The 14,519-nt window shown below is 35.0% G+C and overlaps 1 protein-coding gene and 1 long non-coding RNA gene across 5 annotated transcripts in view; one reads left to right on the top strand and one right to left on the bottom strand.

Annotated features, from left to right (window-relative positions):
• Positions 1–11,245, top strand: part of LOC145678382 (uncharacterized) — a 290,653-nt gene extending 279,408 nt beyond the window's left edge. For all 4 annotated transcript variants that reach the window (XM_081748457.1, XM_081748456.1, XM_081748458.1 and 1 more), the window contains one exon: positions 8,043–11,245. In XM_081748457.1, coding sequence (XP_081604583.1) covers positions 8,043–8,198 — 156 coding nt within the window. In that variant the 3' untranslated portion in view covers positions 8,199–11,245. The remainder of the gene's footprint in view (positions 1–8,042) is intronic.
• Positions 1–11,990, bottom strand: part of LOC145678383 (uncharacterized) — a 99,716-nt gene extending 87,726 nt beyond the window's left edge. The window contains exon 1 of the long non-coding RNA XR_014130369.1: positions 11,254–11,990. This is a non-coding gene — a long non-coding RNA (uncharacterized LOC145678383). The remainder of the gene's footprint in view (positions 1–11,253) is intronic.
• Between the last annotated feature and the right edge of the window lie 2,529 nt (positions 11,991–14,519).

Raw genomic sequence — 14,519 nt, 5'->3', positions numbered from 1 at the left:
TTGATTTTATTTTATCCTATATAAATCCTGATCGAAAATCTTCTATAAAGTTTAATATCTTACCCTATATTTATCCAATCGTTTTAGTCAGTTTAGTTAGTGTAATCTTTAGAGTTTCTGATTGATTAAGTAACAGTTAAACGTGTAGGGAAGAGAGGCTCAGTGTCCTACAAACGGAGATGGTACCTTTACCGAATTAAGAACACAGCAGATCAAGCGAAAAGAGAACGCCTAAGATGTCTTGTCCACAGACCAAACTTAATAGTTTTTCTTTCATTTTTTTTTTTACAATTGTATAGAGAAATTAATAATTTTGAGGTATTAATATAGGAAATCAATTTCCTGTAAGATAAATTAAGATAACGAAATTATAAATTAAGCTAACGAATAAATTATCTGGAAAACGGGAGTCTCTACTTCAGGTGTAAAATAATAAGTAGAGATTTTACCAGAATTTTTAACAATATTTGAGGTGTGGCAATTAAATAACGAGACTGCCCACCTCATGTTGCGCAGGATCGTGGGGGGAGGTAGCTAGTGATGTGTTGTTGATCTTTAACCTTCATGAGCAGCCACTGTTTGTTTTATGATTCTGAAAGCATTCCTTTTCTTTGCACGCTTGCATGAAGAGGACAGTGCTCTGTAGTTGTGCCGGAATCATGATGAACAGTAAAGTTGAGCAGCGAATTAAAATTAAATTTCTGGTGAAATTAAAAAAGAAAAAAACACCGACGGAATGATGTGCGACGTTAAAAGAGGTGTATGGTGATAATGTTAAGTCTCGTGCGCTAGTTTTCGAATGGCACAGCGAGGAGGTTGATGATGAACGACCCGGTCGCCCTTTGAGTTCAGGAACGGACGAAAATGTTCAAAAAATTAAAGAACTTGTGCGGGAAGATAGACGTCTGAACATTCTGATGATTGCAGACATGGCGAACATTAACAAAGAAACAATAAGAAAAATTTTGCATGACAATTTAAACATGGCAAAAGTTTGTGCAAAAATTGTCCCGAAAAACCTCTCTCAGGAACAAAAAGACATTCGAAAGGCCACTTGCTGTGACGTCATGGAACGACTCAAAGCAGAACCAGACTCGCTAACACGTGTCACCACATTAGATGAAACGGATTTTCCCGTATGACCCCAAGCCTAAGCGTCAATCTATGGAAGATTCCCACATCGCCAAGAATGAAAAAAGTACGAATGACCAAGTCCAAGGTGAAGGCAATGCTCATCGTTCTTTTTTCGATATCAGGGATATCATCATGACTGAATGGGTGCCTTAGAGTCAAACGGTGAATCAGATCTACTACAAAGAAGTCCTAATCAAGCTGAGGGAAAGAGTAAGGAAGAAGAGACCAGATTTGTGGAAGAACGTTGCATGGATCCTCCACCAAGACGATGCACCTGCCCACAATGCCCTTTCTGTGAAACAGTTTTTAGCAGCCAAGCGCATTCCTGTGCTCGACCATCCTCCGTATTCCTCAGACCTGGCTCCATGTGACTTTTATCTATTTCCAAAAGTGAAAAGTGCATTGAAGGGAACACATTTTCAGTCTGTGGAGGAGGTGAAACGAAAAACGGCAGAGTTGTTGAACAGGGTGACATCTGATGACCTACAACATTGCCTTGAACAATGGAAGGCATGTAGCAGTAGTGTACAGATAGGGGAGGGGAGTATATTGAAGGGGATAACAGTCAATTGTAACTTTCTTTGCAATACATCACATTTATGACACCAGTTTCGTTATTTAATGGCCACACCTCGTATATCTCATTAAAGAGTTCAAAAAGGAATCCACGGAATTTTTTATTTATACAAAAACAAAATCTTAAATCTTTAAGTTTGTAGCTAATCAATATACCCTTAGGCAACTAAGTTGATGTTGAGGTAATCCTGGGTTAATAAAGTTACCTATGACCTCTAAGATAAAGGAACCAAAGTTCTATGTCGATGGAGATTCATAATTTTTGCTGGCATATTTTAATAACTAAGGTGATTAGGATGTTTAATAGTAATTAAGAAAACGATTTAAAAACACAGAAGTATACAAAGAATTATAAAGTATTATAGAATTGATTTCGTATTTGAATTTGGACTTCAATTGGTGACATGAGGAATTTCAGTTAATCAGAGCAATAAAACCCATCTGATCTTCACCAAACTTGGCATAGTGGTAAAGATTGACGAGCTTCGTAAATTTCGAACGTAGAATGAAATGTTGTGCTGTACAAACCTTTTGTTACTGAGTTATTGGCAATCGAGTTTGGGTTTGAACTCTGTGAAATCAAGAAATTTCATTGAAACGTGATTGATGGAACTCACATGATCCATGATCTTGACCAAAATTTAGATAGTGATAGAACGTGACAAGCTTAGTTATATATATATATATATATATATATATATATATATATATATATATATATATATATATATATATATATATATATGAAATATTTTGGTGTGCAGTCCTTTGGTTCTTGAGTTAATGCCCATCAAATTTATGGTTTGATTTAGTGAAACGTCATTATATCTGGTATGCTATCGAAGATACGAACCCAATTTTGACCAAATATGATATGATAATAGGTGTCTTGCTATTTAGTATGTTTATAAAATATTGCTATACATACCATTCGTTCTGAAGTTATTAACCGTCAAATTTGAACTTGGACTTACAAGGAGACTTACGGAAATGTCACACACCTATTTGAATAAAACTTTGCACATTTGTAGAACATCGAAAAATAATCGACACGTATTTTTTTTTTTTTTTTTGTTTCAGCAATGGTGAAGATTTAAGGGTAGAAACTACTCTTTGAACGTTAGGGGTGGTCTCTAAGTATAGACCGAAAACAACCATTTAATTTAAAAGGAAATATACTGCCAGAGGGGGGTTTAGGAAAACTGATTCAGAATCTGACGTCAAAATTACAAAATTCAAAATGGCGGATCCAATATAGTGATTACAATTACAAAATATCTTCTAATTTGAAATTCTCTGTAGTTAGCTAAGAACAATTATAGTTGGCAGAGATTACTGTGAGGATGTCGCGGACCAATTTGAAACCCCTTTTTGTACTCATTTTAATGGGATTTTTGATTATTAGAGTCTCTGCATCTCTCACTATAGCGTTTACAGAGACACAAACAGTAGAGAGTGCTGCACAGTCAATAAATCTATGACTCACAGCTACACCATACAGCCTTTAATTTCTGAAAATGGTGTTATCACCCTTCTTAATTATTTTGCAAGAAAAGAATGGAACATTTGGCTCTATAGTCCAAAACAACATCCTTTAATCTAAAAATGTCCTTGTGAAAGCATCAAATTCGGGAAAATTAACATCAGGTCTTGTGAGATCGTGGTTTCAAAGGATCTTTGACCCAGCGTCTAATGCAAAGTCCATTTTGTTACTGGGGGCGCGGTAGCTCAGTGGTAGGGCGTTCACCACTGGTGCATGGGGTCCTGGGTTCGATTCCAGCTCGCGGCATATGAACCTTGTGGTAGACAAACAATGTATGCCTGGGTTTCCTCGGGGTTCTCCCGTTTCCTCCCACTTTCTTCATTCCACCATTTCATTCATTTCTCATGATCATCATCTCCTTATAGCTGTGGGACACAAAACTTAAAGATTTCATTTCATTCTTTTCCATTTTGTTATTAGATTCGTGGAGTGGTCACAATTAAACAACTTTTCAACCTATTTTACGAACAAAAGAGTACCTCAAAATAGAAACCATTCAGTACTAACAAGTTCTAGGATTTGCCTCTTGATGTGTTCGTCTTTAGGCCGTGGAAAAACTTCTTGAGATGTTTTACTGATATTGTCCTCTACAACTATAGCATAAACTTACATGTCCGTAATAATATAATTTAGATCCAAATCGCTGATTCATAATCAGTTTTCTTCTCCCAGATTTGCAAATATTATTAGATAATGGTGATACAAAAGTTATTTGGAAGAAGAATGTGTTGTATTTTGCGATTTATCACAGTTATCGCTGTAATAAGGTGAGCTTGGTGTAAACAATGTTTATGCATCATTCTACCCATATGTTTTTTTACAAAATGTCATTACTGTGAAGCGTTTTCCAATGTTTATGCCATTTTTTTTTTTTACAAAATATCATAATTCAATAAATTCATAATTATAACAATTGAGGATATGTGAAGTTCTGACATAGTGAGAGGCGAGGCGACTCACTATACATAAGCACCCCGAATAGGGAGAGGTGCAGAGACTCACTTTCATCAAGCATTCCTTTAAAACAAAGGGGTTTCAAATCAATAGACAGGGATTTCAAATCGGTCTGCAACCTTCTCGTAGTAACCCCTGCCAACTATAATTGTTCTTGGCTAAGTGCAGAGAATTTCAAACCAGAAAACATTTTGTAATTGTAATCACTATATTGGATCCGCCATTTTGAATTTTGTAATTTTGACGTCAGATTCTGAATCAGCTCTCCTAAAACACCCCTGGCAGTATGTTTTCTTCTATATTAAATGGTTATTTTCTGTCTATGCGTGGAGACCACCCCTAACGTTCAAATGGTGGTTTCTAGCTTTAAATCTTCACCATTGCAGAAAAAAATACGTGTCGATTATTTTTCGATGTCCTACAAGTGTGCAAAGTTTCATTCAAATCGGTGAGTGACACTTCCGTAAGTCTCCTTGTTAGTGAAATGAGGAAATTCCACTAAATTACGATCGATATAATCCATCCGATCTTGATCAATTTGCCGTGTTGATGAAGGTTGACGACCTTTGTATGCAGTCGAGCATATCATGAAATATTATGATGTGCAGGTCTTTAGTTTCTGAGTTATTAGCCATCGAAGTTAAGTTTGAACTGGGTACAATCAAGAAAACTAACTAAAAAGCGATTCGTGAAACTCATTCAATATTGACCAAATTCAGCATGATGATAGATCTTCATTAGCCCACTATGCATATTAAATATTATGTAGTGTAGGCCTTTGGTTCTCATGTTATTAACGAATGAAATTGGAGTTAGAGCTTACGTGAGCCCAAATTCGAACTTTAATAGCGAATATCTCAAGAACCAAATACCAGCAAATCACGGTAATTCACATGCAAAAATAAATTTCTAAGATATACGAATATTTCAAACTCAGTTAGAGGGTACGTTTAGTTCCTGAATTTTTGCTGACCAAACTTCGGGCTTGGACTTCGAACTTGTAACGAGAAATAAGTACAGTGTGTGTCTATAATCAAGATTTGCTAAAAATAAAAGGGCGATTTCTTTCGCTTTAGGGAAATTTACTAGTCCTATATCTTCTCAGTAGTTGTTCTGTATGTTGTTACCTCGGTTACGCTGAAAATTCTTTGTTCAAGGTATCAAACATATTGCTCTTAACATCGGCTGAACTTGGTTGCAGTCTAAGGTTCAGATTTTCTTCTAGCGAAAGGACATGCCCTATGCAAGAATGACATTAACATATGAATAACCTCATTTAAAATTATACCCTCCCCTGGAAGTATCAACGTAAGATTACTGATTACATCTGTTTGTTATAAGATGTCAAGACTTTGTTATTGAATTAAAACATTGGTATCTACACGGTGATCACAAAGTAACTTACCCCCTCTCGCGTGTCCACATATTCATAGATAGTAGCATTGTATTAACAATTTTGTGTTAGTGGTGGGTTGTGTTGAAGCTCTTCATAAAAATGTGAGTTTTATTTATTCCAAAAGTAAACGTTTCGGGCTTTTGCACTGTGATATGTTGCACACTCTTCCAAGAAAAACACCTAGCCCCTTGAAAGAAGAGTTGTAAAGACATCGAGCATTCGTCCACAAGCCTGCTGACGTTTTTGGATGTCACTATCACTCAATTCGTTTACAAACGAAAGTTATAAAATCACTAAATGCCTTTAACTTCAAATCGTTCTTCATATGTTATTGTAATGTGAGTACGGAACACCCTATTCCTGCGACCGCTTACGAATGGACTTTTTGGCGAACTTTCGAAAGACGCTGGAGACTCCACAGATGTGTTCAATCGTGTTGGTGGTCGTCCTAAGCAGAGCTTATCTTTTATGGAACAAGTTGCAAAGAGCTTTTTCTCTTACCGAAAAATTGTTAGTTTTGGACGGGATGGATTCTGAAATCATGCTGAATATCTCTAATTGATTTCACTAGATGTATATCAGCACCTGCAACAATAAGAAAAAAATCATTAACATCTATGTAAAACATGGGGGTAACGGGACTTTGTGATCACTCTGTATGTAGCGCGAGCTCGCTGATTTCTTCTTCATTGTGAAGACACAAATACACTATTTTCTACTTGTCAGTTGTAATATGAAATCTGATATTAAGTCATACTTTGTGTGTGGCCTATCTCACAGCTTGTAAGTTATTCTCGTAGTAGCTCTATTCTCTTCTGACAGTTGGATGCCATCACAGTGTTTTTTACACAAAAATAAGAGATGAATACATGACAGTGAAACATATCTTTCATCATTAATCTACTTTATATTTCAGTATTGACATCCTTTCCTTTTGTTACCACCACGCCTACGTATTTAAATTTATTTATCTCCACTACACCATCTTCCCGTTATCATTGCGGATTCAGCTTGTTACAATGGGGTACCTTACCTTATCTGCATTTACTTTCAGACTGATTTTCCTACACATTATTAGAAAGATTTTAGCCTTTTCTTACTCTGGTCCTCTGTGTCGTCCTCTATCGACTCTACATCTGGCTTCCCGCTGATATACTGGCTATCACGCCCTTTGATCCACATTGTCCCATTTTCGATTTTCGGTGAGGGCATCTTGAAATTTGAGCACACTACGATCAATCTCAAACTGTGTCTACGCCTTATATAGCCTTTATGTTCAAAGGGAACGCTAGGTTACAACAATCAAACAAATGATCTACGTGGAGTTTATTTATACACAAGCATTATATTAACATCATTAACTGCTAGTCCTTTGCAGTATTTTTAACTTCCGTAATTGTACAGCCTAAACCCTAAAGAGAAGATAAAAATAATGAAATACGGCGTCTCTTGCTTCAGATCGTTATGAATTTTGAAAAAATTAAATTTCTTCATAATTGTAACTATTTGTTTTAGCAACACCTGTCTTCACGGATCATCGGGTATTTACAATATAATTTTGAAATCCAAATTCCTCCAAGATATTGTGTATATTTCATATCTTTGTTAACGGAAGCATATCATCATCATCATCATCATCATCATCATCATCATCATCATCACATATATTCTGATATTATTGACAGGTCACTTGCCGGAAGTGAGAAATTTCCATTCTTCATGGTCTTCCGCTAATCTCTTCGTCTTCACGTACGATTTATATTTTGATACCGTCCATTAATTTTACCTTCCTTCGCTTTATCCTCTCTTTCCTGCCACCTTACACTCTAGCACGTCTCTCATGATACAGTTCCTTCTTAGCCAATGTGCAAACAAGTTCTTTTCGTTTTTTCAATATTATCTAAAATTGTTATTTTCTTCCCCATAATTTCTAACACCCTCGCATTCATCTTTCCTCGACCCACCTAATTCTCTCCATTCTTCTCCACACCCATATTTCGGAAGCTACTGAAGTATATAATTCCTTCAAATATGTGAATAATTAGTGAACCGCTCCGCGTAATCTAATTTTATCTACTATTGTCTGACAAACTTTACTTACTCTAATGTTGACCTATTTCGCCTGAAGCAACACTAATGATCGATTATACGTACATTAAGTACGAAAATTTAACTTACACATAAATTACTACTCACAACTGTTCCTGTACGAATATTGTTTGGAATTATAGAAGTAATGGGGAATGTTTCGGGAAAGGCAACTCAGTACACCATGAAGAAGCTGGTGACGATTTATTGTTGGACCTTAAGAAGATCTGTAACAAGTCTGACTAAATGTTTGTCACGAGATTTGATCAAATCTGTTATTTTCCTTCTTTAGTAAATTATGTATTTTAATCGATTAATTATGTAGTTTAATTGTGAGTTGTTTTATTTCAGGAGAAGGAAATGGAGGAATTGAACAGGCAATGGATGGCAGGACTAATGGAAGAAGAAGAATATATCAGACGAGTTAAAGAAGCTATAAGCAATCTACCTCGAGGACAACCACATGCCTTCAGATCGCTCTTCTTCCCAACTGAAGAATGTCCCTGAATGGCTTTTCTGAAGACAAACCACACGAAATTTATTGAGAATATTCTCATGCACAGTTTATGAACATACATAATACATTTCGAGAATGTGTTGAAGTTTGACTTCTATGTTTTGATATTTTTGCTTAGATTATTATATGAAATAATAAATTAATATATAAATTATTATGATTTAGGTACAAAACATGTATTTTGTAAGAACTAGCTTCGAACTTTTTGATATATTCGTATTTACGCTTTTGCTCTTTTTGTTATTTAAAGAATAGAGAAATTATATGTACATTCTAAAACATTACAAGTGAGAAAGTGAGTTCATGCTAATTTCCTGTTCATATCCATTTTGTTTGTATCATAGATAAACCACTGTAGAAAAAAAATACAAAGCACAACGCTAGGATAAAATAAAATACAACCAAAAATGAAAAGGAAATAACAATAAACATTGCAAACGAAAATTAATAGAATCGATTAATAAAAGCTGCTTCTAATCAGGCTTGTTATAAGCAATTAATACACTCTATGATTAGAACAGTAATAGTGTCTTTCTTGATGGGAATATGGTTATATTTTCTTTTCTAGTATCAGGTTTTCAAATGTTGCCATCTAACACACAATACCTATCCAAAGGGCGGGGATTTAAAATTTTCAGCTTGAAAACATTGATTAATTGGTTTCCAATATTTGTATGTCCATGAAACTTTTGTAACTAAAAGGTGAAATATACCTCATTTGTACATAAAGTTTGGGAACTTCGACGCTAGTTTACTTTTCTGGGAAATTTTAAAATTCCAAACATAAACTTTGGTGCAAGAGACATATTGAAAGTAGGCCTAAGCATAAATTCTGATTATATAACAAATGATACAAATAGATAGATAGATAGATAGATAGATAGATAGATAGATAGATAGATAGATAGATAGATAGATAGATAGATAGATAGATAGATAGATAGATAGAAATATAGAAATAGATATGAATGGTATGTTAGGCACTGTTCAACACATACTGACATTGTAGTAGCGCTTACAATCAAATTTTCTGTTTTAACAACAGAAAAATCTCTCAACTCCTAAAGAATAAAACTATAGCAATATTATTGGACTAATTCGCTCAGAATGTAATATAGGTGCTGTCACTTTATACTACGCCTATAAAAAAATGCATAATATGTTTAATTTCAAGTTGACTAGGCCTAAGTGTTGCATATTTGTAGCTTACAAATATAGTAAAAAAATATACAAACGAAAGTCGGGAAAACAATGATAACTAGAGACCGGATGTTTAGGCATTAAAAACCTAGAAAATATGCATGCAAATAGGCACTTAAAATTCAAAAAAAAAAAAAATAGGCAGTAAAATAGGCACTAAAATGTAACCTGAAATAATGAAGATAAATACTCAATATAATTAAAAAATAAATTCAAGTCGTAGATAACGTTTAAAGAATATAGAAACATGCCTGCTTGTTAATATCTTCTTTTACTATATATAAAAACGAAGCTTGACATGTATTCCATGTATGATTGGTAATACATTCTCTACAGCACTTTATCACTAACCGTAACAATCCAAATTTTACACACTTTATCAGTGTATACACCAGCACTCTATCCGTACACGTAGTAGTCCAAAGTTTTACGGTACCTTATTACTACAAACAACACTTATATTTCTCGGAAGAGGCAGAATCCTTTCTTGAAGTATTAAATTATGTACTTTCTTCAATTAAGTCTTATTTTGAAGAAAATGCATAGAATAGGCAACATTAGGCGCTAAAACAATTATTTAGGCAAGAATGGGTGAAATAAGCAAAATAGGCAAAATAAAATTGGCTTAAATTGAAACTATAATTTCTCATATAAATTTTAAAACGTTATTTTTGATCATATCTTTAATATTAAAGAATACGTATTTTGCGTAACATCCGGTCTCTAATGATAACATAAAACGCATCTTCTTTCGCACATTTTTTGAAATGTGCCCACTCATCACATTACATTCAATGTACAGACTCTCTTTCATTATGTTTATATACTTTGAGACATACTAAACCAAAGTACTCATCCCTATGCGATGGACTGTCACGACATCATGATGCGTTGATTTCTATCCTGTTTCTCTTTTGGGTATCTTTCATGTTCCTCTTCTGTGTTTGCCCTTTGGTTTCTTCGAAATCCATCTATTTAATATCCACTATCTAATCTGAATCATCCACTGAAGATAGTCACAATCATAATAGTAGGCCTACTTATTATTATTATTATTATTATTATTATTATTATTATTATTATTATTATTATTATTATTATTATTAGTAGTAGTAGTAGTAGTAGTAGTAGTAGTAGTAGTAGTAGTAGTAGTAGCAGTATAAAGTGGGTTACTGTTATCACGTCATAGCACGTCGTCCTCAGGTTGCGAATCGAGAAGGTATCAAGATATAGAAGTTAGCTGCGAATGTATTGAATAAGCAAACGGGGACAAACGACAAGGGATTATTCTCCAGCTTGAGGTTTTTACCTGAGGCTACAACTTCATTCTGTAAAAGCAAAAAACTACTAGTTCAGAAACATTCACAGAAGCCTCGGACCAAGATTGATAACATTGGCACGACCTAAGTAAATTAAAATGGACATGAGATTTGGAACATGAAATATAAGAAACCTTTAAAGACCGGGCGCGTTAAACCCGTAATAAGTGTTAGGGAAATGTAGTATGGACCTAGTAGGCAGTGGGGGATCTAGCCTAGGACCGCAGGGCCTAGGCCCACTAATTTTTTGAGTGACAAAAATCATTTAAGCTATTATTTATATTTTTCTGAAAGTTTATTTTAAACTCATGATTAAAGCCCAGAATTAATAGCGAAATAAAAGTCCGAAAATGGCTGGCAAAACTGCAAAATAAACACCCAAAAATGACAGGTAAAATGGCAAAATAAAATAAAGAAGCAATCACGAACTTTGGGGAAAAATAAATACTAAAATATGTGAAAGCTATAATAGGCTATAATTCGTTTACTAATCAAATAAAATGTTTCATTTACACTTTATACTTACCACTTAAAATTCTGGAAACTTGCGCAACCCGTGAAGGGACGACATCTAACAATTCATTCGCCATTCTTCAGTAGTAACAATGAAACAATAACTTAAAAACACTATCTCATGTTATTCACACGCGGCTACATTAGCACAAACATTCAAAGCACAAGAAATACTAAAGTGAAGTCATTTTACACTACACTAGCAGTTTATTTTCACTTACGAAAGGTTTTTCATATTTTTGTTCTCTGAAATTATTAACATCTTTTTTAAGATTTTCAAAGGAAAGACTGTGTCTTGTCAGAAAGAATTTGCTTTAGATGTGAATATCTTTCCACATTTACAGATGTTACTGGCGCATACTTGAAACATGTAATTTGGGAAGGGTCCATGTCACTGTCAACAGTTATATCAGCATCACCTTCCGTAACACTAGCGATGTCCTTCAATTTTCCCAAATCTGGATTAGCACCTACAACACGATCACACTTACGCCGAATGTATTCGCTCTTGTCACTAGGTACAAGGCTCAGATCGTTGAGAGTATCATTGAAGATTTTCAGAGAAATAGCGGGGGTCTGTTCGTTTTTCTTCAAGCTTGGTAGCGCTCTGGTAACGCTGAAAAATGTGTTGCAATGAAGACTAAGTCCTTTTTCAAGGAATTCTTCTTAAGTAAACTTTGAGTAACCATAAATGAAAACGCATCATCCTCATCAAAAGTATCAATGATTCTTTTGACGGGTTCAAAGTTGTTAGCATAATAGAGAACAGCTGTAATTCATGTACCCCATCTCGTTAAGACAGCTGTGATGGAAGCGGAAGTTCAGGGGCTAATTCGCGAAACGCACTTGTTAGCGAGGGAGCTTTCAGAAATACCTTTTTCACATTAGACACAAGAAGGTCAACGTCAGGAAAATGAGAACGAACTTCCTCTGCAATTCTATATAGTGCGTGTGCCAGACAGGTGACATGCAGCATACATGGGAATAGAACCTTAAGGGTTTTTGCTGCACTTTTCATGTATGCAACTCCGTCTGTGACAAAAAGAAGGACCTTATCGTATTTTATACATTCTGGCCACAGAATACTCAGTGATTTTGTAAAAACCTGTGCAATTGCCTGCCATTTACTTTTACAGAACTTCTGATGCAATCAAAATTGTTTGTGTGCCTTCTTCCCCTCCCAAAGTTCCAATTACAACGTTGACAATGGAACGTCCTAGAATATCGCAAGTTTCATCAATTGAAATCCATATATTTTTGTCAGCAACACTTTTACGGATATCGTCAATAGTTCTGCTGTACGCGCTATCAACGTAAGTCTTTCTCAAAGATGATTCACTTGGAACTTTTTGTTTTGTGTATTTCTTATAAAGGAATGTCCGCGTTAATTAGAGCTTCACACAGATTATTCGCGTACGCGAAGCGGGATTCGTAACTGTTCCAAGAAGGTTTTGAACCTTTTCACCAACTGATTTCCGTGTCCTTGCAGAATTGTGTTTTGCAGTGCTTATATGGTGTGGTACTAAATAACGCTTTTCAGCGCAAACCACGGTTTCACATAACTTACAAAACAGTACAGAACCGTCTGTTGAAAACACAGTACTTTCGAACTCACTCACAAATTTTTCCAACTTCCGTTGCCTAAAAAGACCAACTTTCGGCATCTTGAAATACTGAAACACACGTAAATACCATTTCTGTATCACGCACGCCTAAGATTCACAATAGCTGCCCACCTGGCTACTTCTTGAAAGTAAGCATCTTCGTTTGTCATTCCAAGAACCGAACACTGCTTCAAAATTTCAAGAACTGAATACGCACTAGCATTTCCGCCCCTCCACTTATCACATTCCAACAGGAATAGACCAGTTATTATCAGACACCGAGATAGCTTGGCCAGATAAGTGTGACTCAGATCTGTTGTATGCTGTCATTCATGAGTAAATAAAGAGTAGTGGAAGAGAAAACCTGTGACAGTGGCAACAAATTGCTTCTAAATTGTGAAATTGCACTTTTTCTGAAAATATCTTGAAAATTGCAATAATGGCACATATAGCATTTTGCCATTAATTCCGGGTTTTACTCATGATATAACTATCATAGTCTGGGTTCTGATTGGGCATCTCAGATTTTACCTTTTAGATCCGCCACTGTTAGTAAGAATTCAGGGAGTTACAAGATACGAAAAACTGAACAACGGGAAGGAAATAAACACATGGATTTTCATGCACAAACGAATAATATCAGCAGTTAAACGCGTTAAATTTGTTAATGATACATTTTCTTCTATTACTTTTAAGGAAACGAAATTATTGAGTATTATGTCCCACCGATATGCTGGGTAGGCTAAAGGAGACAGTGATAATGAGAAATGAATGAAATGGTGGAATGAAGAAAGTGGGAGGAAACTGGAGAACACCGAGGAAACTCACGCACACAGTGCTTGTCCACAACAAAGTTCACTTGGCGGAGGCTGGGATCGAACCCGGAACCCCTATAGTAGCATTTCGTGGTCTGTAGAAGCACCGATTGCAATATCAAAGGTATGTAAGTACGCTCGAGTTTTCCCCTCCCCCAGCGTTCTTGAGTCTTATCCAAAAAATATTCAGGAAACATGAAGAGGAAAGTCTTTTTAACCTCTATTTGTATATTTATTAATTAAAGTATGTTCTCTAATATTGATTTAATATATAAGCTATTTCCTTTTTTTTTTTCAAATAACCACTATCAATGTACGTTTATACACTATTTTCATTCAAAACTTCTACACTCATGTTATTGAACAAGAGATAAATTTAATGTATAGCATGTGCTGTAAGCCATGAATAGTGGCGTAGCCCAAAAAGAAGAAAAAAAACAAGAAAATTGTATGTATTCATGCACGTAGTTAAACAAAATTATTTAATTAAATAAACTATATGTTATTTAAAATAAACTATACGTTTTCTTCGTTCTTGATATCTGAAGTGCTGTTCGCCAAATCTTTGTGAATAGAAAACGTAGCTACAGCAAATATTTGCCGCTTTATTTTCTTTAGGGCACAGAAACAACTTTCTCCTCCGACAAAATTAATTTGGTTAGCATTTCTTTGTACGAATATAAGGGGCAAAAAGTCTATTTTCAGTAACCACGTAAAGACTCAGAGCTAGGTATTAGATCAATGGTAGGGCTTTTTCTCCTTTGAGACATGATTTACTAAATATTAATATTTGGAATGATTTATTAGTTTTTAATTAATGGGAATTAACCATGAATTCGAAATCACTGAATTAGATGCTG

This window comes from Thermobia domestica, chromosome 2 (assembly GCF_964235325.1).
Source record: "Thermobia domestica chromosome 2, izTheDome1.hap1.1, whole genome shotgun sequence".
In the NCBI taxonomy this organism is placed as follows: Eukaryota; Metazoa; Arthropoda; class Insecta; order Zygentoma; family Lepismatidae; genus Thermobia; species Thermobia domestica.
The sequence above is the reverse complement of the archived record's forward strand: the minus strand, read 5'-3'. Positions and strand labels throughout refer to the sequence as shown.